General features: G+C 39.5%; 1 protein-coding gene across 1 annotated transcript; it reads left to right on the plus strand.

Moving 5' to 3' along the window:
- Positions 1-621: 621 nt before the first annotated feature.
- gnaz (guanine nucleotide binding protein (G protein), alpha z polypeptide) lies at positions 622-27,616 on the plus strand. Its single transcript, XM_087791239.1, has 3 exons — positions 622-853; positions 17,470-18,726; positions 25,764-27,616. Exons 2-3 carry the CDS (start codon positions 18,004-18,006, stop codon positions 26,106-26,108), a joined length of 1,068 nt encoding a protein of 355 aa, XP_087647365.1. The 5' UTR covers positions 622-853; positions 17,470-18,003; the 3' UTR covers positions 26,109-27,616.
- The last annotated feature ends 312 nt before the right edge of the window (positions 27,617-27,928 follow it).

Here is a 27,928-nt window from a genome sequence, read left to right on the forward strand (position 1 = left end):
GTCCCTCGGTCCCGTGACGATAACATGTGGACGCTCTCCGTTCGTGTGACGGCGACTCGCTCGGAACTTGAATAATAGCCAATAGCGATAAAGACAGCAGTCGTACTGTCACAGGAACAGTTGGCACGGAAACAGCACATTACACCATCGCTTGAAGCCCCCTCCCCATTCCTTTTTGTCGTCATTCCACCCCTCCCTCGCTCTCCGCTCGTCTCTCCTCCGCCTCCCTCTCTTCCCATCTTGTATGACTTCTTCTTCTTTCGGTCATCAATGAAAATCACAACCCCATCCTGCTCGTGGTCTTCTTCTTTCAAACGTTCTCGCTCCATCGTTCCAGCCGGGGAGGTCCTCCTAACGCCTGATGTCATCAATAACGCCATGAAATAAACATCAACTGGATGCTGTCGCTCCTCCATCAAACCCAGTTTCCCCCTCTCTCTCTCTCTCTCCGGTGATTTAATCCTGACCGTCCCCCCCACCCCCCCCCCCTCCTCCTCCTCCTCTTCTTCTTTCCTCCCTCTATCCCGGCTGACTCCTCCCTCGCTCTCCGTCCTGCACTCCCTCTCCTGGCCGCTCTGACACACTGGAACACACGCACACACATATATACACGCCCTCCACCCCCATCGCTGCAGTGTCTCAACTGCCTCGGAGCAAACAAGAGAGGATATCGGAACACGGCCGCTAATAAGACTTGGGAGAAAGAGAGGCTTCCTGACTCCCTGACTGCGAAGGAAAGGATGGGAGGATGAGGCAGCGGCGGGATTAAAGCCGGATTGCGACGAGGCTTCCTCACCCCCCTTTGCGAGAGCTGCAGTATCCTTTTGTAAATGGATGCTGGCTTGTGAAGACGGTAAGCTACTATGAATCACAGCGACGGCCTCTTCATTTCTGTTTGTCCTACTGGCCGTTTTGCCAACCTTTGCGTCGCGAGCGCGATGATTGTGTGTTTTAAAAAAAAAAAAAAGTGGTGATAGGTGATGTGCCTAGAGATGGCACCCAAGGAAAGGGAGCTCATCCAGTCCCCTCCTCCACCCTCTGCTAGCTCTATGCCAATGGACAGTGCTGTCTTACGTCTGCATCCTCACCCAGAAGCCTCTGCCTCTAGCTCAGTTGACGGGATATTAAGAGATGTAATAAGTGTGGCGGCTCGGCCCCCCCCCGGGTCGTATATAGGCTTCGATGTAAAGCCCGCCGTCAGGTGTGATCGGTATTTACAGCTGGCTTTACAGGAGGTGTATCCCTGCTGACACTGCCACTGCAGGAGCTGCTTTAAAATGCACAAATGTGGCCGGTCGGTTCTCAGGAACATGGCTTGTGAAGAAACTGTGGAGTAAGAAGGAGGTGGGTTTGGGGGGGGGGGGCATTCCAGCAAGCAACGGTCGCTTGATTTGTGACAGCATCTTTACCCCAATTTTTATTTTTTTAATTGGGGGGTTGGGGATGAGTTGTGTAGCGGCAGGGGAGCATGTGTTTCTGGTGTGTTACTGTATGTGTGTTTGTGTTGCACGCTTGAAAGGGAGAGCGAGGGAGAAAGCAAACGAAGGGAGGGGTCGCGGGGCTCGGGGGGGTTTTAACAGTAGGGAGGCAGATGGGGGGTAAGAGGGGCGGAGGTGGCTGCAGCAGGAGAGCAAGAAGAAGAAGAAGAAGGGAGGAAAGATTTAGAAACGGACGGGATGAGGGAAGAAAGTGGAAGAAAAAAAAAAGACTGTGTTCATCTCGGCGGAACACACGGCTTCTCTAGAGCATGTGACACAAAAAGAATGCGGGATGTGTTCGCGGATCACGCTCGCAAACATCAGTGAATCAAGGCAAAGATGGAGGATAAATTCCGGCGGGCCTTGATCTTTTAAGCAGTTGCTCTTAGAAATTGGCAGAATGTAGCAGACGGTGAGAAACGACGGTTCAACTGGAATATCGTTCAGTAAAGTTAGTCAGCATTCGTCGTCTTCTTCACAACTATTCCTGTCAGATATCATGTCACAGCAAATACGGATCCTGGTTAATCAACCTTAGAAGTTGGAACAAAGTCAGTGAAGTTCAAACAACTACTAGGACTGAAACACAATACTATGAAATGAAGGTTGACTGTTCAAGATTCAAACTACAGCTTGTGTTTTAATGCTTTATACAGCCAGTAGTGGCTATTGTTTCTTTTAAGACTGGAAGCTTCACTCATTAAGTAGAAGAATATCAGATGATACTCATTAGAAAATTGCTGCCACGTCCCAAATGATCTGGGGAAAAATAACGTTAACTATATTAATATGTCATCTTTGGAAATAATGGCCAGAATGGTATTTAAAATGAACTGATTGTCATTGAACGTCAACATTTTAAAGCTTGAGATCAGTTGCAACTTCAAGCTTTTTTAACATTTATTGCTTTTTCCTTTTTTATATATTAGATAAAAGCAGTGGGTTTTCTACACAGGGACACACAGGGCTCAGTGGCTCTCCCTGTGAGCCAACGAAATTAAATTGATTTTTATGCTCCATTTATTACCATTTTTTTTAATATGGTTCTCACTGGAATACGGTCAATAATGTGGTTCAAAGTAAATATATTTTTGGAATTCAAATATCATTTTGTTGTCTTTTTTTTTTTGTGTCCCTGTGATTGACACTGTGAGTGGCCCCGCCTTGGCCCCTGCAGTAAAATGTATCTAGGAATGCCACTGGATATAAAAAAAATTATATCTCAAAACGGGAAACTCAATATAAAGTAAACTAAGCATCCAGGCTATAGCCTTATGTTGTAGGGATTATTATTTTGTCGTCCTAGAACTTGTGTTAAGCATTACGAAACCCAAAAGTTACCATTGAATCTGAAGATCAGCATTTGAGAAAACAAGTGAAGACGGCACATCTTCATTTGAACCCTTCAGTCGTTCACAGGAAGCTTCCACTCCGGCGACCTTTGTGCATTTAACGTTGAGAGCGAAAAAACACTGACCTATGCCGAGGTGACCTCCTTCCACCTCTTATGTTCCGCGCCGCATCTACTGGAGTGGGTGACTTGATGGGAGGGGACAGCCCGAGAGACTTTTAAGCGACAGCGCCTGTTGGCTTGGCGGCTCCGGCACTGGGGGGGGGGCTGTGGTTCCTTCATTTATTTTCTTACCCCTGCAGCAGGACAGTCACACTCCACTGAACTTTGGCACCATGGAGGGCGACCGCATTGCCTTAATTGGAAGACTGTCGAAACGTCAATACTGCATAATATTGTTGTTCTCAGAGGAAATAATTATAGGTTACATATTGACGTTTCCTATTTTTTCAAACATAGTTTATTGCATTATAGCATTATAGCATTATTTGGCTATTAAGACGACATATAGTGTATCTTGGTATTTAAAACATTGATGGGATTAATAAGCAAATAAATATTTTAATTTATTTCAAACAGTTTGTTTAACGTGAATTTTTTTTCTACTTTTCAAACCATAAAATGCAAATAATGAGTGTCAACATACACATTTTGATAAACTGCTTCAAGTCTATATAGTTTGACTTTTGTAGGCCAGTTCTTTAGGATTTCAAGGCATGTTTAGCAGAGCGGGACCTTGAGAAGAACCGAACCTTGAATGTTTCAGCCGTCCTTCAAAGATCATTAGTAGATATAACCTGGGTTACATAGAAACACTTAAAAGTACTTTCCCCTGCTCTACATTTCTCTTTGACTCTTCCCCCTGGGCAGGACATCGGCCCTGACTCAGCTGGCTCAGCGTTTGTGTTTGTTTTGGGTCTTCAACTCTTGCCAGGTATCGGGACAGTGTGTCATTCCCACACAAACAGCTGTTTGGCAGCAACTCCCTGACAGCAGAACTCATGAACAAATAAGTCCACTGAGTAGCATTTCTTAAGTCAAGACTTGAAAATGGATGTTCTCTTCTCACCGGGGTTTCGTCTCAAACCGACCCCTTGTCTTGTCCTCGCTCCCGATCCCACACAGAAGACAGTGTCTTCCACAGGCGAGCCGGGATGAGGGCACTCAGATCTGAGCGGCCAGAGCCGAAGGGACTAACAGAGCAACTTTTTGTCTGCCTGAGAACACATCACACCGGTCATATGACAACAAGCATGTAGTGGAGAGGCAGAGAAAGGGTGTTTTAAGTGGAGCTTCTTGCTGCTTATTAATCAGGGGAAAAAAAGCAGATTTGGGTTAAATTGGCTCAAATTTACAATATAATTGACTTAATAAGACAAGCATTAGTTGTTCTATTCATCATGCAACATCAATTTACTGGGATTGACACACACACATTTTTGTCTGTGAAGCTCAAGCGAAGGATTATTGGATTATTATTGTTGGTGAAAATATGATTTTCTAGTGTGCATTCTTTTCGTTTCAAAAGAGAGATGGGCATCGTCATGTGAGAGACATGAGACGAGACATGAGAAAGTTTTTGAATTATATTGAGCAGATCTGGAAAATCTTTAATGGATTCATTTCATTCCATTAGTGTCAAAATCAAACATTGCTTTTAAAAATCATTTTTGCACAGATTGTGGATCTGGAGACGTTTACATTCCAGTTCATTTTATCAGCTATGAATCTGACCTAGTTAACAACATACAATGACTGACTTAGTACAAGTTCAGCTCTAAAGTCTTTTAGAGTTTATCTTTTTGAAGAAGTGTCGGAAAAACATCAATTTAAATTCAAAGAAAAGTTGATGCAGTGTCGATATATTGTTTTAATTAAGCTCCAGTTAAAGTAGAAGGGTTTTAAGGATGCTTTTCACCTTAAAGGTGTAACATAAATATCAAGCAATCATCTATCCTTACTGAAACAAATGACACTAGGGCACCAACATAAAAACTTACTTAAAAAACTTATATCGAACACTCACAGTCCTGCAACTAAATTTGTCTGAAGTCGATGGAAAAATGTAATCTGTTAAAAACTGATATAAAATATTCTAAAACAGGGATTAAAACTGCGCTCACTTTGTACGATCTTTAGTGTGAGCAAACAAAATCTTTAGTGCAGGATTATTTGTTGCTTATTAGACTGTCTTTTGTGTCTTGATCTTTTAAGTATATATTTTAAAAGTGTATTATTTTTGATTGTTCAAGCGCTTTGGGACCATGGTCTTGAAAGGCGCTCTAGTAATAACCACTTACTTACTTACTTACTTACTTACTTAGTACAAACGATTATCGACTCCCTTTGTAATCTTTAACCACCAACAATTTAATTCTTATGAAATTCTACCACTAGTATCATGCTCACACCAGGTTTTTTGCGATTACTACTTGAGGAAATCACTATTTAGTAGAAGTAAGTAAGTACTTTTGTATTATAATTAAAGGAAGTTTCAGTCTAAGAGGCAGTGAGGGAATCTTCACACCTGGTGGAAACACGTGTGGGAGCTCTTATCTTTGAGCGATAAAGACACCAGTATCTCATCAATAACTTTAACATTAAATTTATTAAATATTCTGGTGTATCTAATGACTTTACCTTTCATCTGGAGTATATACTGTATGTATTTTTATATCGCTTTAAAGCAAGAATAATATAGTTTTGAATCATTTATATTTCATTTTCTTCATCATTTAAAAATATATATATGTTTAAAAAAACGCGGCATTTTGCTTGATTATTATCCAAATAAAGTGGCAGATCCTGTTAACTTGGGAAATGTTTAATTCTTCCACCGTATTAACACACATTAAACATTTATTTTGTATTTTAATCTTAGTTTTAATCAAATAAATTACAGCAGGACTTGTGAATTCACTGGTTTAAATTCTATACACTACACTTTTTCCCAAAGGGACACTGAAAAATAAAATGATTAATGCTACAATAAACACGTAATACACATCTTTGATTATTAGGTGCTCAAGCATTTCCCGTCTCCACCTTGTGTCATCATATGTCTTCATATCCGACAGTCAAGTCGTATCGCCTGCGCACAAACGTGGCATTGTCATGACCGGGCGGCCTTGTGACTCAGTGTGACCCACTGGATCAGAGTGAGAGGAAACAGCCAGTGAGATAAGGAATGCCAAACAGAACTTTATCATGAATATCATCTATCGTACAGACAGCGAGGCCACCCTCGTCTCGTGTCCGCCCTCTGAACGGCTCAGTGTTTTGGGGGTGCAGTAAAAAACGAGAACAGTGGCCATCATTGTCTTTGATAATGAATGAGTAGTGCCGTCACATGTGTACAGTATAGAGGCCTTTTTCTCTCCTATTCAGGGCGACATACCAGGGGGCGATAACACGAAAACAGCAGACAAAAATTTGTTAGGAAAATCTGAGCTTTATGTTTTTTTTTTAATTTCCTTGAAGTTGTTATCTCTTCTAAATAAATAAAAACCCTCGCTTTTGAAACACATTATGGTATGAAAAATAATTTAACCCTCTGGCACCAGTTTGGTTTGTCATCTCTTGACAACTATGCTTACAATTGACAATAGAGATAGAAAGGGAAGCGTTCACTGTAATCCCAAAGAATAGACATTTATAATTCCATTTATTTGAAATAGCAGACTCCATATTGCATATGAGGAGCCATCTCTCTCAACATCCCTCTCACTAACGGTGACCTAGTCAGATCTTTGCTGCCCAGCCAACCCATCACAGCTGTCAATAACTTTCGGCACAGTAGCACAGACGTACCATTTAAATACAGTACTGTAGCCACCAAACCAGCTGAAGCTAAATAGAACAAAATGTACGAAGGCATCATGGGAGTTTACTGTTTTGTTGGCACCATAAGTGAGGTTGATGAGGTGATTAGTGCCTTTTAGTAATACTTTGCTTTTCGAATAAACACTGTTTGTTAACCTATAACAAGGAGCTTTACGGTTCCTGACAACAATGAAATATATTGTAATATATAGTGTGAAAAAGCGAGACTGTGAAGGGTGAACTGCAATATGATGAGGCACTACTGTATATGAACCTTCACTACTTATTTTTTCACACACTTTTAACCCTTTGGCTTATAAAACGATGGAAATCGATGTGCATTTGGACATAACAGAGAAAATACAGTAATAAAAGCAGATGACCGACACTTGAAAAGGCTGGTAATTTGAACCTATGTTTCTGTATTACTGCCGTGCCTGAAGTAATAATAATGATAATAATAGATTTTCTTCACGTTCGGACAACAACTTAACTGCTACGAGTCAACACGTGAAGTACTTAACAATGGGTGCCAACTACAGAAATTACAGAATAAAGATAGACATCCTTTCTTAATAACAAACCAGGCACTGGAAGCTATTTAGCGAAAATAATATCATTATAACATTGTTATGGCACATTTATAGCAGAATATTAATGACTAATTATATATACTGTATATTAAGAACAATGCAAACTAATGATTTAAACAGAAATATTGAACTATTTCATAAGAGTGTTTCTTTATAATGTTTGACTTTTTAGTTGAATGCCACATTTCCCCGGTGACTTCAGTCTGCTCCCACTGGGAGGTGCTTCAATGTCTTTAACCCAAAGTGGAATTTATCTGCCCTAAGCTCTCTTCAGAGAGAGACCTGCCTCCAAATCCATTAAGGCAAATTAATACATTGATGTAATAGATGATCCAGCAGCTTCTCATTTAAACAATTATCAGATAAGAAACCATGAGATGTTTTCATCAAACAGAAAAAAGGCGTTTGGAGAGACGCTTGCAGTTTGTAGAAAGCAGGAGAGCGACTGCGACCTATATCTCGTCTGACGTAAAATGGGATGACCACAGCTCTGACTCATCGCGTATAAGCAGGCTTTCGAGGTTGGACTACTTTCATCTTCCACAGAGAAAAAGCCACTCAAAGCAAAGATGCAATATATTTTTTTTCTCCACCAAATGCATCAGCAGCAGCATCACATGACCTGATACGAGGTGTCAATCAACTACCAGTCTGCTTTATGGGGCATTACTTTCGACCTTTCCTATGCTTCCTTAGTTATTGAAATGTTTTTTTTTACGTGACACCACCAAGCTGCAGTTTCTCACTGAGATTCCCACTGGACTGAAACTTCAGTTTCCAACAGAAACTGCTGATCTTTGTTGATCCTTTTCGTGGAGTTGCTGATGCTTTTCCTGATAAACTCTTGTTTCCAGTGTCAACAGTGACGCTGCCCGACTGTATTTCTCGTCATGGCTTTGAGGAAACTACCTCGATTCTCATGAGGGGCAACACTAGCCCGGTGCTGGCACCCACAACACACATCCTCGCTCGCCGAACCGCCGTCATGTGCATTAACTTGCTCCAATCTGTGGTCACGCGGATGATCGTTGGGACGATCAGATTGCGAGCACATGATTAATGAACGCGACTTGACATCACGCAGAACAAGTTGTGAACTTACATCTTTCCATAAGGGTGTCCTACAGCAGCCGGGACAAAGGGGTTGTATTCAACCGCTTCCATACAGGGTCACTGTCGTTGGAATGTTTGACACAATGAGTTGGTTTGTTTGCAGATATTAAATCTTTCACTGTTAGTTTTGGCAGTAATGTGATCAAAACAATTTAGCACAGACCGACCCCTGCATAAATTTCCTCAGAGCCATCTGTTATTAATCATTAGTTATGCTACTTTTGTGTTGTTTCTGGCAGTCTGGAATGATCGATATCATTTAGCTAGAATGAAACAACAATTGCTTTGATTAAACTGCGTTTGAGTTGTACATGTTCCATTCTCTACCTCCTCTCTGTGAAACCAACCTTTGATTTCCTATCCCTCTGTCACTTCACTTGCTCTTGGCGGAGTTAAGTTTTCAATCAGGCGAAGGATAAGGTGTTGGAATGGGTGGAAGCTTATATCAGTTGCAGGAAATGAATCCTCCAGAGACCCCCCATTAACATATTAATGGAAACTTTTGAATATACATAGAAAGGCGTTAATGGGATCTAAAAAAAAATACAGGATGAAATGTTTTTTCACAAAATGTCAAAGGTCAAGTTGGCACATGCACTTTGGTCTACAGTTGGGCCCGTAACGTGCAGACTAAGTGAATTAGTGTTGCTTCTCTTCATCACTGCATTTATGACAAAATAGTCTAACTGTGATCACATGATCAGTTTGCAAGAATCATGCAGTTGTTCTGCTTCCAAATTCAAACTAGTCCTACCAACAATACGATATTCATGAAAATCCCAACAAACCTTTAGGCCGGCCATACATACATTTGAAAAGTTAAATCAGAACTGATACACAATTACAAACTGATATACTAAAAGTTCAATATACAATATGCTATAATAGCGGCAACATGATAATGGCTAAGTAGCTTGTTACTCTTTCGGTATTGTATATCAAACTCTACATATATAAAAAAAGAAAATTATTAACTTTGAAGATATTCAAATTTGTTTTATTAAATTATTTTAAAAAATAACCAAATTCACCCTTTTAATATACAAATGATTCAATTCAATTAATTAAAAAAAAAGAATTAAATGGTTAAAGAACATTTAGATAATATCAAAATTTAAAAGTTTCAACATTTTAATATTTTGATTGAACTTCCATACAACTATGCTAAAAATCGCATGTATATTTGTCTGTAATGCGTTTTGTGCATTTTTTTTAATCTAAAATGTGAGATTGCTGTTTAGAATTCATTTTTGTTTAACCATCAGACTTTACAGCATAATATTTTAGATAAGAAATCTATGACCATGCTTTGACTTCAGGTCAAAAATAACTGATTTCAACTCAAGATGTCCTACAGTGATCAAAGAATCTAAGAAACTTTGTGTGATGTTTCAGTTTAAAAATAGCGCTATACTGATATTAAACCTACTGAGACTGTGATATAATTCACGACTGTACTCATTGTGTCAAACTAGACAAGACATTGACAAGATGATAAGAGAAGATTTAGTAAACATTAGCACATGGTGTCAGAATTAATGACTCCATAGGTTCAGTCTTTATCAGGTTTACGTTTATCTGATCTGGGAAAAACATGTGGCGAACAATCATGTGTGTCCTGACAAGACTGTATGAAGCTCAGTGCAACATGGATTCTCCCTGCAGACGTCCAGGAATGTACAATAGATGCATGACCATGACCAACTGGAAAAAAGGAGGCGAGACAAAACCTCAACTCTGGTTTCATTAGAAGATATTTGATGGACACAATTCTTTATTTTATCAAAAGGAAGCGCATCAACAACAACTATAGCTGGGTGTTGATCAATAATGTTTGAGTAATTATACCTTAACTTCAATACCAGTACCTTAACCATACTTTCTTCAATATTATTCATTTTTATAAGATTAATTCGAACAAAAACAACATGACGTGAAAATTAGATAAACACAAAGTACAAGCCATGAGTTGAATTGTTTTAAGCTTAAATAAAAAATGAATACTCACTAGTGAAAAAAAAACCCCTCGACAAATCAATCTGAAGATAAATCCACACATTAGTAAGTTTTTAATGCCGTGTGAGTGTCGCACCAAAGTTCCAAACCCAACTACGACTGTCTGAAGTGTGCGACTCAGCACTGGTCTAACTGGTCTCGCTACAAATCCTGCATTGAGCTTCAGTCACAATTCCAGAGGTAGAAATTTGACTCCCCTAAAAGACAGTTCTTAGTCAATATAAGTTTAGAGATGAAGCAAAGCTGAACCCACGAAAACGTTGAGAAACTTAAGTGAAACCACACCAATGGTTGCAACTCATGGATCCCAGATGATTGTTTACGAAGTATTAACCCTCATATTAATTTTCCTAAAATTGTCCAAATAGCTTATTTCAAAAAATCCTAACAAGTGTTACCGAGCCAAGTTCAACTCTCGCTACTTAATCTTGGTTTAATAGAAGGATTAAACGTAGATCTAGGGATAAACGATTGTTTAACTCTTGGGATTTGGATTCTACCGAACACTGAGCCAACATCTGCAGGTTTTTTTTTCCTGAAACGTAAGAAGTCGGGAAATAACCTCCCAGCTAATGTAACAGCTGCCTACAGATGAGAAGCCGATGCACAGCTGACGATAAGACATGTGAACAACATTTTCTATGTATGTCGATTTGCTGGAGGGACTTTTAATCGCTACACTGACTCTTCTCGCAGTGATTGTATCACCATAAAGAAACAACACTGAGCCTTTGTTTGCTATGACTAAACAAACTGTGAGGCTCGTTGTGTGAATGCATCTGTTGTGTTTAAGGGTAAATGTTTTCTAACCATAAGCTATAGAGACATGAATTAGCATTCAGTCACTGGACATGTTGGATGATTTACGCAACTGTCCTGCTTAGATAAGACACGTCTTTAATGTGGTTTTCAGTGAAGATCACAATGTTGCCTCATATAGAAAGCAGTTTTCGTATTATTATCGCAACAATATTTTAACTTCATGCACAACCCAGTATTTTGTGTCAAAGAAGAAGATCTCTATTTGTGTTTTGTTTTTCTTGACAAGGGATGTATTCTTCACAAAGGACATTAACAAAACATTTGGATATTTACTGAATATTCTAGACCAGAGATATCAGATGATGAACTGGGGGAAAGAAGTATTTGGCAGCCAGTACCACAAACTGTCCCACTTAAAACAAGAGAGGGATTTTATGTTGATCATAGGAACTCCTCAACTGTGAGAGACAAAATGTTATCATTTCCAAATAATTTGTTTGTATAATGGTTATAGAAAATAATGATTGGAACAACAGATAAGGTTCACCTCAATACTTTGTAATGTAATCCTGGTATTGTAGCATTGTAGCTGGTATTATGGCCCATCATTCCAAGTAGATCTTCTCAAGGACTGTGATGTTTTTTGGGCTGTCACTTTCAGTTCCCTCCATACATTCTCCATTGGATTGTGGTCCAGAGACCTACTAGTCCACTCCAGAAACTTGAAAAGCTTTTAAAGAAGCCGTTTCTTATCTGCCTGAGGAGTGTGTTTAGGATCATTGTCATCCTGGAAGATCCAGCTACATTTCATCCTCATGCTGTCACTGATGGAAGGAGTTGTTTTTTCCAAAATCTCATGATACATGGCCCCATTCACGGATCAGTCGTCCTGTCCCATATGCAGGAAAGCAGTCCCAAAGCATAATGTTTCCACCCCCATGCTTCGCAGTCGGTATGGTGTACTTGGGATGCAACTCAGCATCCCCCCAACCCCCCCCCCCCCCCCCTTCGTCCTGAGTATACCAAAGAGTCCCATTTGGTCCACATGACATCCTCCAAATCCTGCTCTGGATCCTCCAGATGGTCTTGAGACGGGCCTGGACATGTGCAGGACATTTCGAGCACTTTGGGGTTTTAATCCTTGACAACGGAGTGTGTTTCTAACTGAAACCTTTTGTTACTGGGGTCCAAGACCATTTGAACCCCTCGACGGAGGATTGTGCAATGCAATTGGAGATTGCTTGTTATTGTTGTGTTCATTCCTTTTTCCATTTATTTCTCCGACAGCTGCTCTCTTCTCACCAAGATGCTTGGCTATTGTTCCCTGGCTCGGCCCAGTCTTCAGCAGGTGTACAATATTGTCCCTGGTGTCCTTAGACAGCTCTTGTTCTTGGCCATGCTGTCTGACTGTTGGAGAGCGTGGACTGTCGTCTTTCATAAGGATAAAAAACCCATTCATACGCAAGGAGTGGAAAATAGAAGACATTATTCATGGTAAAAGTAAGGCCAGAATTGTTTGGTTTGTTGGTGCTTATTTTCTTTTAACCTTTACACAAATAAAATCTGGAAATGACTATGATTTTATTTTTATTTTTTTAATTAAAGTCATTTTTCTGTCACATTTGAAGTGTATCTTTGGTTAACTTTAAGGACCTGTGATCTTTTTCAGTTGGACTTCCTAGTACATTTTTCCCTCCCTGTACGTAGATCTACCAGTAGATGACAATGGTAGGTCAAGTAAAAAACAAATGAACATCTAAACTTGGATAAAACTGTGATTACTTTAGTATGTGCTTCTTGATATTGAGGCAAATTAATTTGATCCCAATGAGGTGAGTGTCAACATAAGAATCCATAATTATCTACCTATCTATTCGAAGACAACTTCATCCCAACTTCAGGATATAACTAGCTTTTAATAGTTTTTATAGTCACATCTAGTTTTTCCCACCCTCATCTTCAGGTTATCAGAGGTGTATTGTCATAAATCAAAACAATACAATTTGTGAAAAATATACATGTTGAAATGTATGTGATTCAAAGCTTTTGGTGTGATGGTTGTCATTGTAATCCAAATATTATCCAGCGCAGGAAGGCGTGTCTACTTTGGGGCTGCGTCGCTAATGAAATGCACACCTGTTGTGGACATGACTGATGTAAACACTCATTTATAAACCATTACAAGAGAAGTTACAGCTTAAAAGAGTTGTGATCCTGCCATGTTAAAAAAAACAATGTGGATTAATTTACTTTTGCTCATTACCATCTTAAACATGTGGCACAGTCAAAATGCAGACGAGACTCCGTGTTTTATTATGATAGCTTATGCATAAATACAACCTTAACTAACCGCCACTTGCCCTCGGAGAGTAAGACAGAAAAGCTCACGCTGTTATTTGTTGAACTAGCAATTATGCCAACAGCACTGGAGGTACTGACCTAGGAGACACACAGCGAGTGAAGACACCCTGCGGAGATAACTCCTACTTGCATCAGTGATGTGTGACAAATGCAAGATTGTAAATCATGAGTTTAACATAATATATGCATAATCATAATGTAACAATTTAATTCAATAATGTGTGTATTGAAAGGTTGGATTTCTTTTTTCTTAATAATTAAATTAGATAACTTTAAACCAATAAATAAAACAAATAATTATAAATTAAATATTTTGTCATTATACAAAGCCTTTTACATCTGATCGCAGTATCATTTGAATTGAAAAATATTGAATTTTTAATTATTTACATTTTGAAAATATTCTTATTTTTAAATCAAATGATGTAAAGAAAATCAATTAAAAACACATTACTTTAAATAATTCATTAAAACAACTCCAAACTTTCAATTGAATTCAATTATGAAACAAGAAATGACATGCTTAAAAAATGATTCAAACATTTTTAAAATATTACCAAGTTCCAACATTTTAAAATTTGAACCATTCAATATTCCGATGGGACTAATATACTTCCATTATCCCCATATTTCTTATGGGGATGTTTATTTAAATTCAATTTGACTTCACTTTGAAGTCACACACAAAACATTTAACTAAGGAACATTTCGCTGCTAAGGACTGAAAATCCATCTTATTTTAATATGATTGACCCTCGTCTGAATAGATTTTTGTCACTCAACAGTAGGCCAGTGAAAGCAGTGTTCAACTGAACCTCAATATGTTCACATAGTCATTTTCCCCGCATGGTAAATTAATAATAAGAAGTAAGCACCTGGGAGATTGGTGCAGTGAGAGCTGCAACAGGAGCCTGTAAGTCTCTTCCCTGGCTATCTGGTTACCGGCCGAGCTAGAACGAAGACGAGACACTGGTTTCTACACATCTTTACTTTTAAGAGAGCGACCTTATAGTTATTTTAGCTGCAGTTGTCATATGCCCTTCATTTGGATGCAAACAGTGTAGAAAAGAAAACAAGCAATTACGGAGGGATAAAAGGATATCAGGATAAAAGGGATGCTGCACACAGAGCTCCAATTATGAAGTAAGTTTAACTTTTTGTCAGTGGTAAGCATGTTTTACTTGACTGTGGGCTAACATTACAAACTCGCTCGGTAAAGCTGTATTTTTTAAAGTTAAAAAGAAAAAGCACCCTGCTGGGTTATGTCCCAGTTATGAGGTAAAGGACAACTTCAACACTTCAATACGCTTAACATGAGAAATTGAGGCGATTACAACAAATGTAACCACGGATACTAACAAGTATGAACAGAGATTTTTAACTAGATCATATTCCCAGATAACCACCTCTGCCATTCAGCTATTGCTTTTGCCAGTGTTTGCCTATGAGTTGGTGGTAACACTTGCCAGTTTTAATGTCATTTTCAGTACCGTATTTTTGAGGCACATCGTATTATACGGCGCAATATCAATAAATGGGTCTAATTTCATACATAAGACCCACCAGTGCCAAAACATTTTCGCAGATTTTTCATCCACAGAAAATTGACTCAAGGTCAGTAAGCACGAAGACGATTAATACATAAATATGATGAAGTTAAAGAGAAATTTTAAGGATTTTAAGGTTGCATTATAGCCTGAAAAATATGGTTAATTTCCACCAATGGGAAAATAAATAGCTGGTCTTATGATTACCATCTGGATCCAGTAATTATTTGAAGGATTTGGTTCTCCTTTTTTTGAGAAAGATAACCAAGATGTTTTTAAAACAGCTCAGAAAATCACCAGCCAAATAAATACATGTTTAACATCTGAAGAACATTACATTATGGGCATAAATAAGCGGCTTTCTACATATTTTCGCTGACTTATTGCTTTTGTAGTCATGACATATTTTTGATTTCCAGCGTATTACAACGATCTTGATCAGTGACGTTGCAAAAAAAACAAACAGTGTGCAGCTTCAATGTTATAGGAATCAACTAAATTAATTAACCAGTTTGGCTGGTTGTGACATTTTGAGAGGGTAGTCAGGTGCCTGAAGCCAGGAAGCATCGCGCTCCACTCTGTTTGTGTTGTGATGAATTGTTATGGCTTTGTTCTGCTCTGTTTGTCCTCCCGGTCTTTTGAAGAGTGGACCTCACTCATGGAGAATCACTCCCCAGCTCTCTCCAATATCCCTCTTGTTCTCGCTCTCTGTCTGATTGTTCGGTTGAGTATAGTTTTCGCCAGCAAAAGTAGGACACGGTACGATTTCACATTTCTTACTCAGCCATGCAGTAACTTTCAATGTGCATCTATTTATCACTGGAGCACACAGTCATTGTTTGGCTTATACTACGTCGTGTACTGCCATGTCAACCTCTCTCCTGCTCGTCCATGAACACAAAAGCAGAAAGAAATCATTAGACAAAATGCTAACCTGGTTGGGGTGCAAAGTGACAAGAGGTATTTTCAGCTGGCATTAAACCATGAGCACCATCTGCAGGGTTGAACACCTAACTGTCCGTAAAAATGTTTCACTAAATCCCCCGCAGATGCCTCAAGTTTTTTCTTTCTATAAATGTGGAATACTGTCTATTTCAGATTCTGAATTAGATGCTGCACAAGTACTGTACGTTCTAGGTAATTGTCCTTCGTAGTTTGAGTGGGCGTGGATAGCTGAGTGTGTGGCTCTGTGTGTAGTAACACAACACTGCAGCACCTCCATTCAAAGTTAAAACACACTGGCTCCAAAAAATAAAACAAACCTCACTTGTGGTTGTTTAGCATTTCTTGTATTTAACTTTTATGTATTTCTTTTAGTGGCAGTCTCACAGAAAGATGCACGTATAAATAAATCACAACGATAACTGTGTGGCGATGCATTCAAGTGCAGCTACAGTAAATCATGCTGCATATCTTCTTGTTTTACCTGGTATAATTGTTTACCACCAACTCTAACTACGTCGCCAAACTCTTTTTTGGCTGACATTTATACCTTATCTTTTTCTCTCTGCATCCTGTCGTTAAGTTTATAAACAATTCATTGTGGCGGTTTTGACAAATGTTCTATAAAGATTCTCTATAATCCTCGTCACCAGCAACATTTATCGGCGATTAAAATCAGTTACATGGGGACCCCAAAAGAAATAGGCACAGACTTCTCAATAGGTATCATTTCTTTATTTCCTTTGGTTATAACTTGCCTATTATATTTGAAATATCCTATTAAAAATGGTTAGTGTTAGGGTTAGCTAGACCTTAGCCACTCGGATAAGGTACCTAGGTAGATAAGGAGGTACCTTAAAGACAGAGTGTACAAAGGGAGAACATCATCATTGAACTCAAATAAGCCATCAGATGTGGTGATAAGACACATTTCACGGTCCGTTTTTTGTAAAGGCATCATTGACATTTTTGGTCTGCACCTCTAAAAAGGCACAGAACTTAAAAAAATGCTGTGAAATGAATAATTCTTAAAACTCTTAAGTTCTAATTTGGTGTTTTAAACACAATAGACTAGTAATAAACAAAGTTGCATTACATTCTTGAAGGTAATAAACTATTGACTACTATGAGATCTATATAAGTGAAGGCACGTTCTTCTTGGGTCACCCAGCAGTGTAAATTCAGCCAAAGATTTGAACTGATATTAGGAAAAAGTTAAGAATCCAAGTTCTGCAACTATCCTCAAATTAAGAAAACTTAAACACTCCTGGTTACCACTGACCACTTCTCGCCAGTGTATGGTTCTCTTGTATTAAATCAGAGATTATATCAGAGGCTGGATGATGAGGTGTTTGCAGGATGTGTCAATTCTGTTTGAGGTATTTTCCCCATAATTCAACATCATTTCCCCTTCCAGCTGCATTCGTTCATCACATAGCATCTCTTTGACACAGTCTTCTGTTTCTTCTTGTTTCACGTTTCAGATTCAACACGCTGCACAGGAATTCTTTGGCTCGATCTGAAAACGGAGAAGTATTAGCGGAGGGCTGTCCTGAGGCCCACCAAGGGAGAACAACAGGAGAGCCATGCGGGACGAGTGTGAACCCAATCTTCACTGACTTTTGACTAAACCATCTCGTCCACCATTCCTCCAGAGGTTTTTTCTCCAAGACGGCGCTCCTGCTATGAAACTCATCTCCCTCGGCTTCAGCAGGCAGTCCAAACCTCAGTGCCCGGCGCTGTGTGGGCATCCCAAAACTCTGGGTTTTGCCCACACAGGACTCCCAGACTGCCCCAGATTTGAAGAATGAAATACACCTGAGGCACTTCTGGTGTGACTTCCTCTCTTGTGCTAAATTGGTCCACTACTGAAAAGGCTTGTCTGCGTCCTCACGTATTAGTAAAGAGAAAACAACAACCTGACTGTTAGCTTCTTATCGGCCAACTATTCCTTCTTGTTAGCTTTCCCAACAAGCAGCAGCACGAGTTCCTTTGTGCTCACCACGTGGTGGAGGACCATGGGATGCCGTCAGAGCTCGGAGGAGAAGGAGGCAGCTCGGCGCTCGCGGCGGATCGATCGCCACTTGCGCTCAGAGAGCCAAAGACAGCGTCGCGAGATCAAGCTACTGCTGCTTGGAACTAGCAACTCCGGCAAGAGCACCATCGTCAAACAGATGAAGATCATCCACAGCGGAGGGTTCAATCTAGAGGCCTGCAAGGAGTACAAACCTCTCATCCTGTACAACGCCATCGACTCCCTCACGCGCATCATCCGGGCGCTCACAACCCTGAAGATCGACTTCCACAACCCCGACCGCGCCTACGACGCCGTGCAGCTCTTCGCTCTCACGGGGCCCGCGGAGAGCAAGGGGGAGATCACTCTCGAGCTGCAGGGGGTCATGAAGCGTCTCTGGGGCGACTCAGGAGTCCAGGAGTGTTTTCAGCGCTCCAACGAGTACCACTTAGAGGACAACACCGCCTATTACCTGAACGACCTGGACCGCATCTCCTCGGCCGAGTTCATCCCTACGGTCGAGGACATCCTGCGGTCCCGAGACATGACCACCGGCATCGTGGAGAACAAGTTCACCTTCAAGGAGCTTACCTTCAAGATGGTCGACGTGGGCGGACAACGGTCGGAGAGAAAGAAGTGGATCCACTGCTTCGAGGGAGTGACGGCAATCATTTTCTGTGTTGAACTGAGTGGCTATGACCTTAAACTATACGAAGACAACCAGACGGTAAGAAAAATACACACTAAGGAATGTGAGAAATAATTACTTACTACCAGTCATTCTGCGTTCATTGGTAACTAACCATGGTTATATTTTTGAGCTGATGGCAAAGTGTTCCCCTAAAAAAAATATTACATTTTGAGTCTATGACCTTTTAAAGAAACTATTTAGAGAACTAATAAAGCACAGACATTGCACACCTATGTCAAGGGCATTTCACACGACTTTATCAACTGCTGCATAAAAGGACAGTGTCTCCACTGCCAGCTCACCAGGTAGTTAAGCCAGCAACACATCTGAGTTCACAAGGCTTTAATGGTTAAACCATCTACTCTTAAACATGTTGTTGAATGAACAATTTCACATTTTCATACTACATCCACTTTAAGGTTGATTTATTTCAGAGATTCTGTGGTATGCGGTTTTGTTAACTCAGGTTTTCCAAAGGGTTACTTTGTAACCAACCTGGACACGTGAGAAGCAGCCATTACAAGCAATACAAGAGCCAAAATCAACCTTCAATCCTGACTGACGCATCATCATGAAAATCTATTCACAACTTATTGACATATGTACAGTTGTTTATCTGAAAAAAAACCCAAAAAAACATAACTCAACTATTCAGAAATTATTATAGGGATAATAACTAGACCTATTTCGGACTAAGGAACCTTTTGGTATTTAACTCGAGCAGATATCTTTACAAAAGTGTCTTTTGACCAAAGGTGACACCGTCATTATCGACTCTGATCTTCAGTCGTCGTTATACACATAATCTAAGCTCAAGTCTTGAACAGCATTAGAACATTGGACACATACATCTCGTGACATGTATAAAATGCAGGGGGAAAGGAAGCGAAGAATGTAATTCTGCACAGTGATCTCATGCATGACCATTTCAATTCAACGACCATTTAGAGGCCTTTATCTAAACGCTCGAGCTCCTTATCAACAAGCTCTGTAGCAGATGAATGAACATTTGCTTCTAAATGTGTTTATATATTTATCTGGCTGAATGGAGAGAGACGTCCTGTATTTTTATCTTTCTTCATGCATCAGGTATTTGAACTATTTCCTATCCATAGCATTTCTATTTCCATATCTGGAGGTATGAAAATAGACGGCCGGTAACTGCTTATTTAACAGCGTCACTGATAATGAAAGAGCAACAAAGTAGAGCACATTTTTGGTTGAGATCAGCTAATTCTATTTTCTACGCTGCCAGAAGAAACGTCGGCATCCATGTCGACTCCATGTCTTTTGAGAGCGAACTGAACTGGCCTGATAATTCCTGGGTTACCCAGATAAAGCCGGGAGAACAAGGCACAAGGTTGGAACATGAAATCAATTAGTTAAAAATAAAGTTGGAGGTGTAGAATGCATGACGGTGTTAATTGAGTTCACAGAATTAAGTGTGAGCCTGTACCTGCGAGAGTTAGCAGATTGTGACGGAGCCGTCTCACAAATGGGAGGTCATAGGTGTCGGGAAAGAAAAGACACAACCTTAATCATTGTTGAACAGGAGAGGTCGCGCAGGTGAAGAAAGAGCTAGGAAAGAAAAACATTCTTCTACAAGATTAACAAAATATATCTTAAAAAGGAGCTTCACAGTTTTCATCTAGTGATTCATCAGTTTATTTTCTATTATTACATTTGAATTTTCTTAATACAAAATAACCATATATAGATCTACAATATAAAATCAAACAACAAAAAAGTGTTATTTTGAATTAAAATGATACAAAACAGATATTTAATTTGCAGTATTCGTTGTTCATTTTTCTTGGATTCAATATTGAAAAAAGAATCCTAAAGATGGTTAACACTAAAATTCTCCACCTTTCTCCAGTTGCCTTAATGCCCCAATGCGCAAGGTTGAAAATGTGGTTTCTGGCTCCCCCTAGTGTCAATTCTGTGTAACTGCAACGTTTCCCCATTGTCAGTCTCAAAGTCTCACAGACCCTCCGGTCACCTTTTGAAATAAAGATCCAGTGTTCTACTGAGTGAGAAAAAAAAATATAATATCAAAACATGACCATTTGTTAGATAAGCAAACATTCACTTCCCAGTCTGAAAGAACTCCCTTGCTAGTTAAGCTTCCATGAAGCCTCCAGACAAGGTGCCAGAAGAAGACCAGTACAAATCAAAGAGATAATGTCTCTTGAAGGTCTGGGCCTCTTTACTTTGACTTTTTCCCCTTGACACAACCTCAAGGAAGCAGAAGACAGTAGATGGATGGTAATAAATATATAATTAGAAAATGATTAAAGAGTTAGACTAGACCTAAAACCAAAGCAACATTTTGTTGATTTTTACTATTAAATACCCTTTGGGGGAAATGTATAGTTGCTTGATTAAATGTGTCAAATGATCTACGTCATTGGTAATATAGTATAGTTGTTTAAAACTTATTATAGGTATGAATTGCTAGCTTGATCGATGATGGAGTTAAAAAAAAAAAAAAAAGCATGTTGAGGCAATGACAGACATCAAGTCAAGGTTAAGGAGGCTTCACCCTCTGGGGCTTTAAATCAGCCACTGGAGACGCTACGTTACATAACCAGCTTTGACACATACTTGGTTTACTAAAATGATGAATGGTTTCCTATCAGTACAGCATACCAACAACTCCTTTAATTCATTTTACATGGTCAAATTTTCAAGTGACGCTTTGTCTTTGGCTCAACACGCAAGTGTGGAACAGTTTCAACATAATATGAAGTGTAACATGACTGAGTTAAAACATAATAACACAAAAATTTTCGATTCCTTACCTTGTGTTGAGATCCATTTGAGCACCTCTTAGGTGAGAGACGGAACGTAGATCGACTGGTAAATCAAGAATTTGCGACAGAAAAACACCATCATACTCTTAAAAATGTATGATCGAAATCTGTCAAACAAGCATCACCAACTTCCACTTTGTAACCCGTTTCTGTGCTATATACTGAATATTGTATCCTCTAAATTACTTTCCAAGTCATTTATTCATACAATAAAACAATGATGAAATTGTGACAAATAATTGTTAATTTAATGACTCATCAATACTCTCTGAGATATGACTCCCAGCTTTGTGTCTAAATTAAAAATGCTCTGCAAGATAGAAGTCAAGTGAGAAACACAAGCCTCGTGTGGGGGTAAATAAATGAGGTTGAATTAAGGCATCTTTCTCCTCATACTCTAATTAATGTGGATATTTTAATAGACACAAGTTGAATCAATTTCAGTCGGCCCTCGGGAATGCTGTGAAAACACTTTGTGAAGTTACTGTCGAAAATATCCACACAATGTCACACGGGAGGAAGAGAACGTCCTCAAAGAACTCGACTGGCTCCGTTTCAATGCACCTGCTCACACGAGACAGAAAATACGCCATAATAATTACAGTACAACATTTACCCATCAGCCCGCTCCCTGATGTATTTTTCTGTCCCATCTCTGTCCTCGTAATGAATCGGTTACCATGGCGACCGTTGCTTAGCAACAGGCCGGTAAAATGCTCCTAATCCTTTGCTGTTGACAGTGAGCTGTGACTAGGGGAAGGGAGGATGAGAAGGGAAGTGAAGGGGAGGGCGTCGTACAACAAACAGTAACGCTGGCGAGAATAGATAGGAGGTGCATGTGTGCGTGCACGTATTGTGTTCTGATGAGTGTAGAATTGTGAGTGCGATACCATGAAAGTGTGTGCCATCGCCGAGGCAGAGAAAAACTGCAGTAGATCCTGGCTGTACGTGGAAGGAGAATGAATGGACATGAGGTTAACGGTTGGTAAAGCGCTCGCTAACCAATCACGGAGCAGACGAGCGCTGCAGTGTTGGTTCTTTTGTTTCAACTTGTCTTTTCAAGTTATGGGATTGGATGGAAAATATATCTTTCTTGTTTTAACATCAAGTCTAATATGTCCTGTGCGTGGAGGAACAAGTCTAAGGCCATTTGTTGTTAATGCTGTGTTTGAAGTGAGCAGACACACTTTTTAGATCACAGTAGATGACGAATGTATGATGTCATTTAATCTTTATGAAAACATTGTCATTTTCCGTTCTAATGAAAACTTTGATGTAGAGTGACCTCGTATTGTGATGGTGGCCAGTAAACAGTACAATTAATTCTTATTATTTTGACCTTCATCTGTATTACATGCAGTCATAGCGATATTTCAAGGTGAATATTCAACCTAGAAATAGTCAAAGACACAGATACATTATTTTCAATCATGCGGTTCAGTGTCATTTAATCACTATCAGATTGTGGAGTTGAGATATCACATGCCGATGATATGCAATTTAGATTAGATGTACTTTACTCAAGAACATTTTACCCGTTCAGATATAATGAATTGAATTAAAATGTCATTAGAACTAAAACAAATCTTATGTCTCGCTCACATATCTATGGAGCTTGTGTTTTGGTTAAATCTTATTACTATATTTTCATAAATTCCTAAAACTCAATATATTATCAGCTCAAGCTTATTCTAAAGCTCGTTTCACAATATACATTTATGACCATTTTCACTTCGTCATCAATCATCATGTTCGATACATTTATGCCTGTTTGTTGGCTCGATACTCTCAGGAGCTTTCGTGGAAGAAAAAGGTCATGAGATCAATACAATACTACAGACGACAAATACATCATATGACTGAATATTCAATCATTCATTTTCTACTGCTATCAAGACATTAACAAAATTGACAAATTTATAAATTATAATCTGTAAGCAATTGATCATTAAAATTCATTATTGTTGCAGATCAACAGATCGAAACATGAGATAAAAGGTTTCTTTATAAATTCAGACTGCTGAAACTTTCCATGAAGGCACATAAATACTCACAATTTCCAAAATTGATAGTCATACTTGTACAAATGATCCAATAACACCTAATTTATTACTCACCCTGAATCATGTGACAGGGCGGCAGAATAAGCAAACTACCCTCTACCCAGAAGCCTCCTTCTGGACGGGGAATACCAAGAAATCCCCAGGACAAATGAAGGACATGATCTCTCTTGTGTGGCCTGTGTCTGCCCCGGGGCCTCCTCCCAGTTGGACAGGGGGGAGTGGGGGGGGTGTTTTCAGGTGGGAAACTGAGGCCACCTCTCAAGAAACTAATTGTAGATACACCGGTGCGACCAGAAATATTGTACATTTTAAAACTAGCTATAGCATGCCATCAATTACAAAGAAAAAATAAATCCAGATTAAACTAAAAACGTAAACCCCTAAATGATATGGCTTCGTACCAAAATGTATATTTTTGAGTATCGGTTGAACTTTGGATTTAGGGACAGATTTGATTCACTGCAACATTCCTCCAATTTTATTTTTCCACACATAATCGCCCTGCTCAGCTCATTTCTCCCTGTAAATATTTTCTTGTATACCAGGTCTTGTGATCAGCTGCGAGCTTCCTGTCGTCTCAGTAACCTTTGAGACAACAGTGTTTATCTGACAAACTCTTAGTCACAAGTTACTATCCAGTCGCCACATGGCAACAGCTGCCTCCGACCGATCAACTTCATCACTTTCCTCTCCCTCTTCCACGCTGCAGTCACATGCGCGTGCACAAGAAGATCCAGCAAAGCAAAGCCTCATGATTTGGCTTCATTTTAATGCAACTTATCACAACTGACTTCAGGGCAAAGATGTTTTTAAAGGCAAGCGTGACCCCGCAAAAAGGTTTGACTATCAATCTTTGCTTCCCACAAGGAGATGAAGCGAATGGAATATAGATAAATAATCCATTAGTTATTGTTGTGGACATGAATCAAAAGCGGTCATCAGGAGCTCCCGGAACCCTTTACAGATGGAAATGGGTATTTGGTCCACTGACCAGTTATTTAACGGATGATCCAGTGTTTATAACTTCCAACTTTGAACGGCAAAAATGAAAGAACTGCATCAACAAATATGCTGTAAATTAGTAATTGTTTGTAGTGTCGTTTTGACATGTTGAAACAACACAGTAGTTGTCTATAAATACCTTTTTAATTCATAAAGTTTTGTAAATATCAGTTAAAAATATGATTGTTAAAAGGTTAAATATGCAAAATACGTCAGTTAACAGGATGATGACTTTTTGTTGTACTCGTTGAAAAGGGATATAATGTGCCATTGATTACTTTGTGTGTTTGAAATAAATCCATTATATTGATGAGAAAGTACTTTCTCTTGACCGTTGAGTGAACATTATTGTGGGAGAAAACATAGATAATGACTCTCAACGTGTCATGGTCTCAGGTTTGTTGGCATTATGTCTCTGATCTTTTCTTTCTCTCTTTCATCCTCAATCAACCTTATATAATCCAATCTTGCTGCCTCTCTCTGCCAGATCACAATGTTCTTTCTTGAGCGAGATCAAATTTATGACTGGATTGATCTAACATGTTGCATAATTTAGCTCGGCTCATTCCAGGCAAGGAATGTATAGCTGGCGCTGTTCACACATATCTGGAGTTTAAAATGCTTCACGCACACAAACAAGATAATAAGATTTAGAAATAATCTCACTCATAGATTAAGATTGTGGTGACAGGCATCCCAAATAGGTTTTCTGGACTCCCCTTCAGAGATAGTTCGAAGAGGTATGTCATCTAGCTGAGGCTCAGAGTAGACCCACTAAACCTTCCCATTAAAATAAGCTAGTTGAGTTGCCAATACAGCTGTTATTAGTCAATTCAATGACTATCAAATATATCATACATGTCTACTATGCCTGATAGTTGCTACTCGCTCAGTTTAACTTTTAAAGGACCACGCCTTCCCAAGGTCTGGTGTAGAACCTACTTCCTTATCACATAAGAAGAAGATTTTCCAAGGTCACCTGATGCTGACAGGGCGGGAAAAACGCACCGATGTAACTCAATGGTACCTGAAGACCCTACTGGCCCATATAATTTATAGATTTCTTCAGTCTAAGCATCACTGACTAGACTTCTGTTTCAATGTAAGAAATTGGATTTTAACGATGGTTCCATCGATTGTTTGTCGACAGAAACGAGCTGCCTTGTTTGACCCGTCGTTCTTCTCTCCTCAGAGTCGCATGGCCGAGAGCTTGCGCCTGTTCGACTCCATCTGCAACAACAACTGGTTCACCAACACGTCGCTCATCCTCTTCCTCAACAAGAAGGACCTGTTGGCGGAGAAGATCAAGCGCATCCCCCTGACGGTGTGCTTCCCCGACTACAAGGGTCAGAACACCTACGAGGAGGCGGCCGTCTACGTGCAGCGGCAGTTCGAGGACCTGAACCGCAACAAAGAGACCAAGGAGATCTATTCACACTTCACCTGTGCCACTGACACCAGCAACATCCAGTTTGTGTTCGACGCCGTCACGGACGTGATCATCCAGAACAATCTCAAGTACATTGGACTGTGCTAGGACCTGAGGGGTGGGGGGGGGGCTTCTTCAGGGGCAGAAGACGAAGGGTGCCACCAGGCAGGATGTTAGTCTTTACCACTACGAGGAAGTGCAACAAAAAACACTGCAAGAGTGGACGACACTATAGATTCATTAAAGCTGATGAGAAAGACGGGATTTTCTCCCAACTTGTTTGCACTGAATATGAGTATGCAGAGACACCCAAACACACACACGCACACACACACTCGCACACTCAACCTTATGTTTGCTCACACTCAAGATCGTAGGATCAAACACTTGTTTGACGAGACAACACTGGCATTTGAAGATGACCAACCCTTCCACCGGGCCAATCCTGAGACTGACGATCAGTTACTGGTGGTTTTCCAGTTACTTTACTTCTCATGATTATTTTCGTTTGTCTTATGCTGCTTTACAGGAAGAAATCCAACAAAAACAAAAAAAAGAAATCACTGTTCTCCTTTTTGATTTTCACTCGAATGATGGTAGTCACTGAGCACACCTGATGAGATGTAGAGAGATCTCGTATTGCAGGGGAGGGAACAATGTGTCAGTAGCGATGATGTCACAGGACGAGGAAACTGCCATTCTGAAACTGAATATGTTTCCCTTAAACATAATCTGTTGTTGTACTTTTTTCTCTTTTTCCTTTATTCTAGTGCTTTAAAAAAAAGAAAGATGGTGTCTTTTTATCCTGAATTAGCAGGTCACTGACTCATGATACCTAGAAAGTATTTGGCTTGTGTTTAATTTCAAAGTATTCTCAGTTTCCAGAGAGGAGCCAACAAAAAACAGTGCCAAGATCAGTGTGTAAATAAAACCACATCCCATAGATAACATTCTTTTTTTTTTTTTTATATTGAAACACACGTACAACATGCATGATTTTGTTACTTTGGGATATTAATATATTTTCTTTGGTATTCTGTTCCCCTTATCTTAGGTTGAAATAATATATTCCCAAAAATATATATTGAAGTCCAACACTGTGTGCGATTGTACAGTTGTCAGAGAGGAATCTATCGAAGAGTTCTATCAATACTATAATGATGAAAAGAAGTGATGATGGTGATGATGACAGATGAATGACGGCTCACTCAAGAGAAAGCATGATACGAGAGTTTGGATGAATAAAGACTGTAGAAAACATTTTTAAAAAAAAGAAGACGTAAACACTAAAAACGTTCAAACTTCCTTGCATTATCTAAGTGGCAATTGTTCAGTCAATCAGTCAGTGCGATGTGTAAATATACTGTACGGTGCACTCTTTGTCCAAATGAATAAAAAAAAAGAATGGTCAAAGGAGAGCAAGAGTGAGAGAAAGAGAAGGAGGAAAAATCCCCCTCCGTTCCTCCTCTTACCCTTTCTTTTCAGTTGAGACGGTGATGTGCAAACAATACAGCTAAGGGCTTTAGGCTTGACTCTAAAGGATGTCCACTTCAACAAAAGACAAAATAAAACATTAAAAAAAAGGACACAACTATGAATAAAACAACTTATGCAAATTTCCACGGTGTTGTACATGTGTTCTTGGACGTCGCCTCGTCTCTAACAGTATCTAGTGTGTTTGGGACGTGAATGACGGAGCCATGTTGCCAGAAATGTGCCACATATCTTCCATATTCTCTCACCATGCGGCGTCAAATGTTTTGCAACTTCAAATGGAACAGACTGTTCAAAAAAAAACAAAAAAAAAACACTGCTTATTTCCTCAGCGACCAGAATCATGACATTAAAAAAAAAGTGTTTGTTCCCCACATACAATGTAACTGCTGGGGCAAGAGTAATTTGGACATAAAGTGTGCAATTAAATCACT

This window comes from Callionymus lyra, chromosome 5, assembly GCF_982586985.1.
Source record: "Callionymus lyra chromosome 5, fCalLyr1.hap1.1, whole genome shotgun sequence".
Classification (NCBI taxonomy): Eukaryota; Metazoa; Chordata; class Actinopteri; order Syngnathiformes; family Callionymidae; genus Callionymus; species Callionymus lyra.

Excerpts from the sequence above, each read along its gene's own strand:
- gnaz (XM_087791239.1), top strand. The coding sequence starts at position 18,004 with ATGGGATGCCGTCAGAGCTCGGAGGAGAAGGAGGCAGCTCGGCGCTCG. Across the intron at positions 18,727-25,763 it reads TATACGAAGACAACCAGACG|AGTCGCATGGCCGAGAGCTT; the intron begins GTAAGAAAAATA and ends TTCTCTCCTCAG.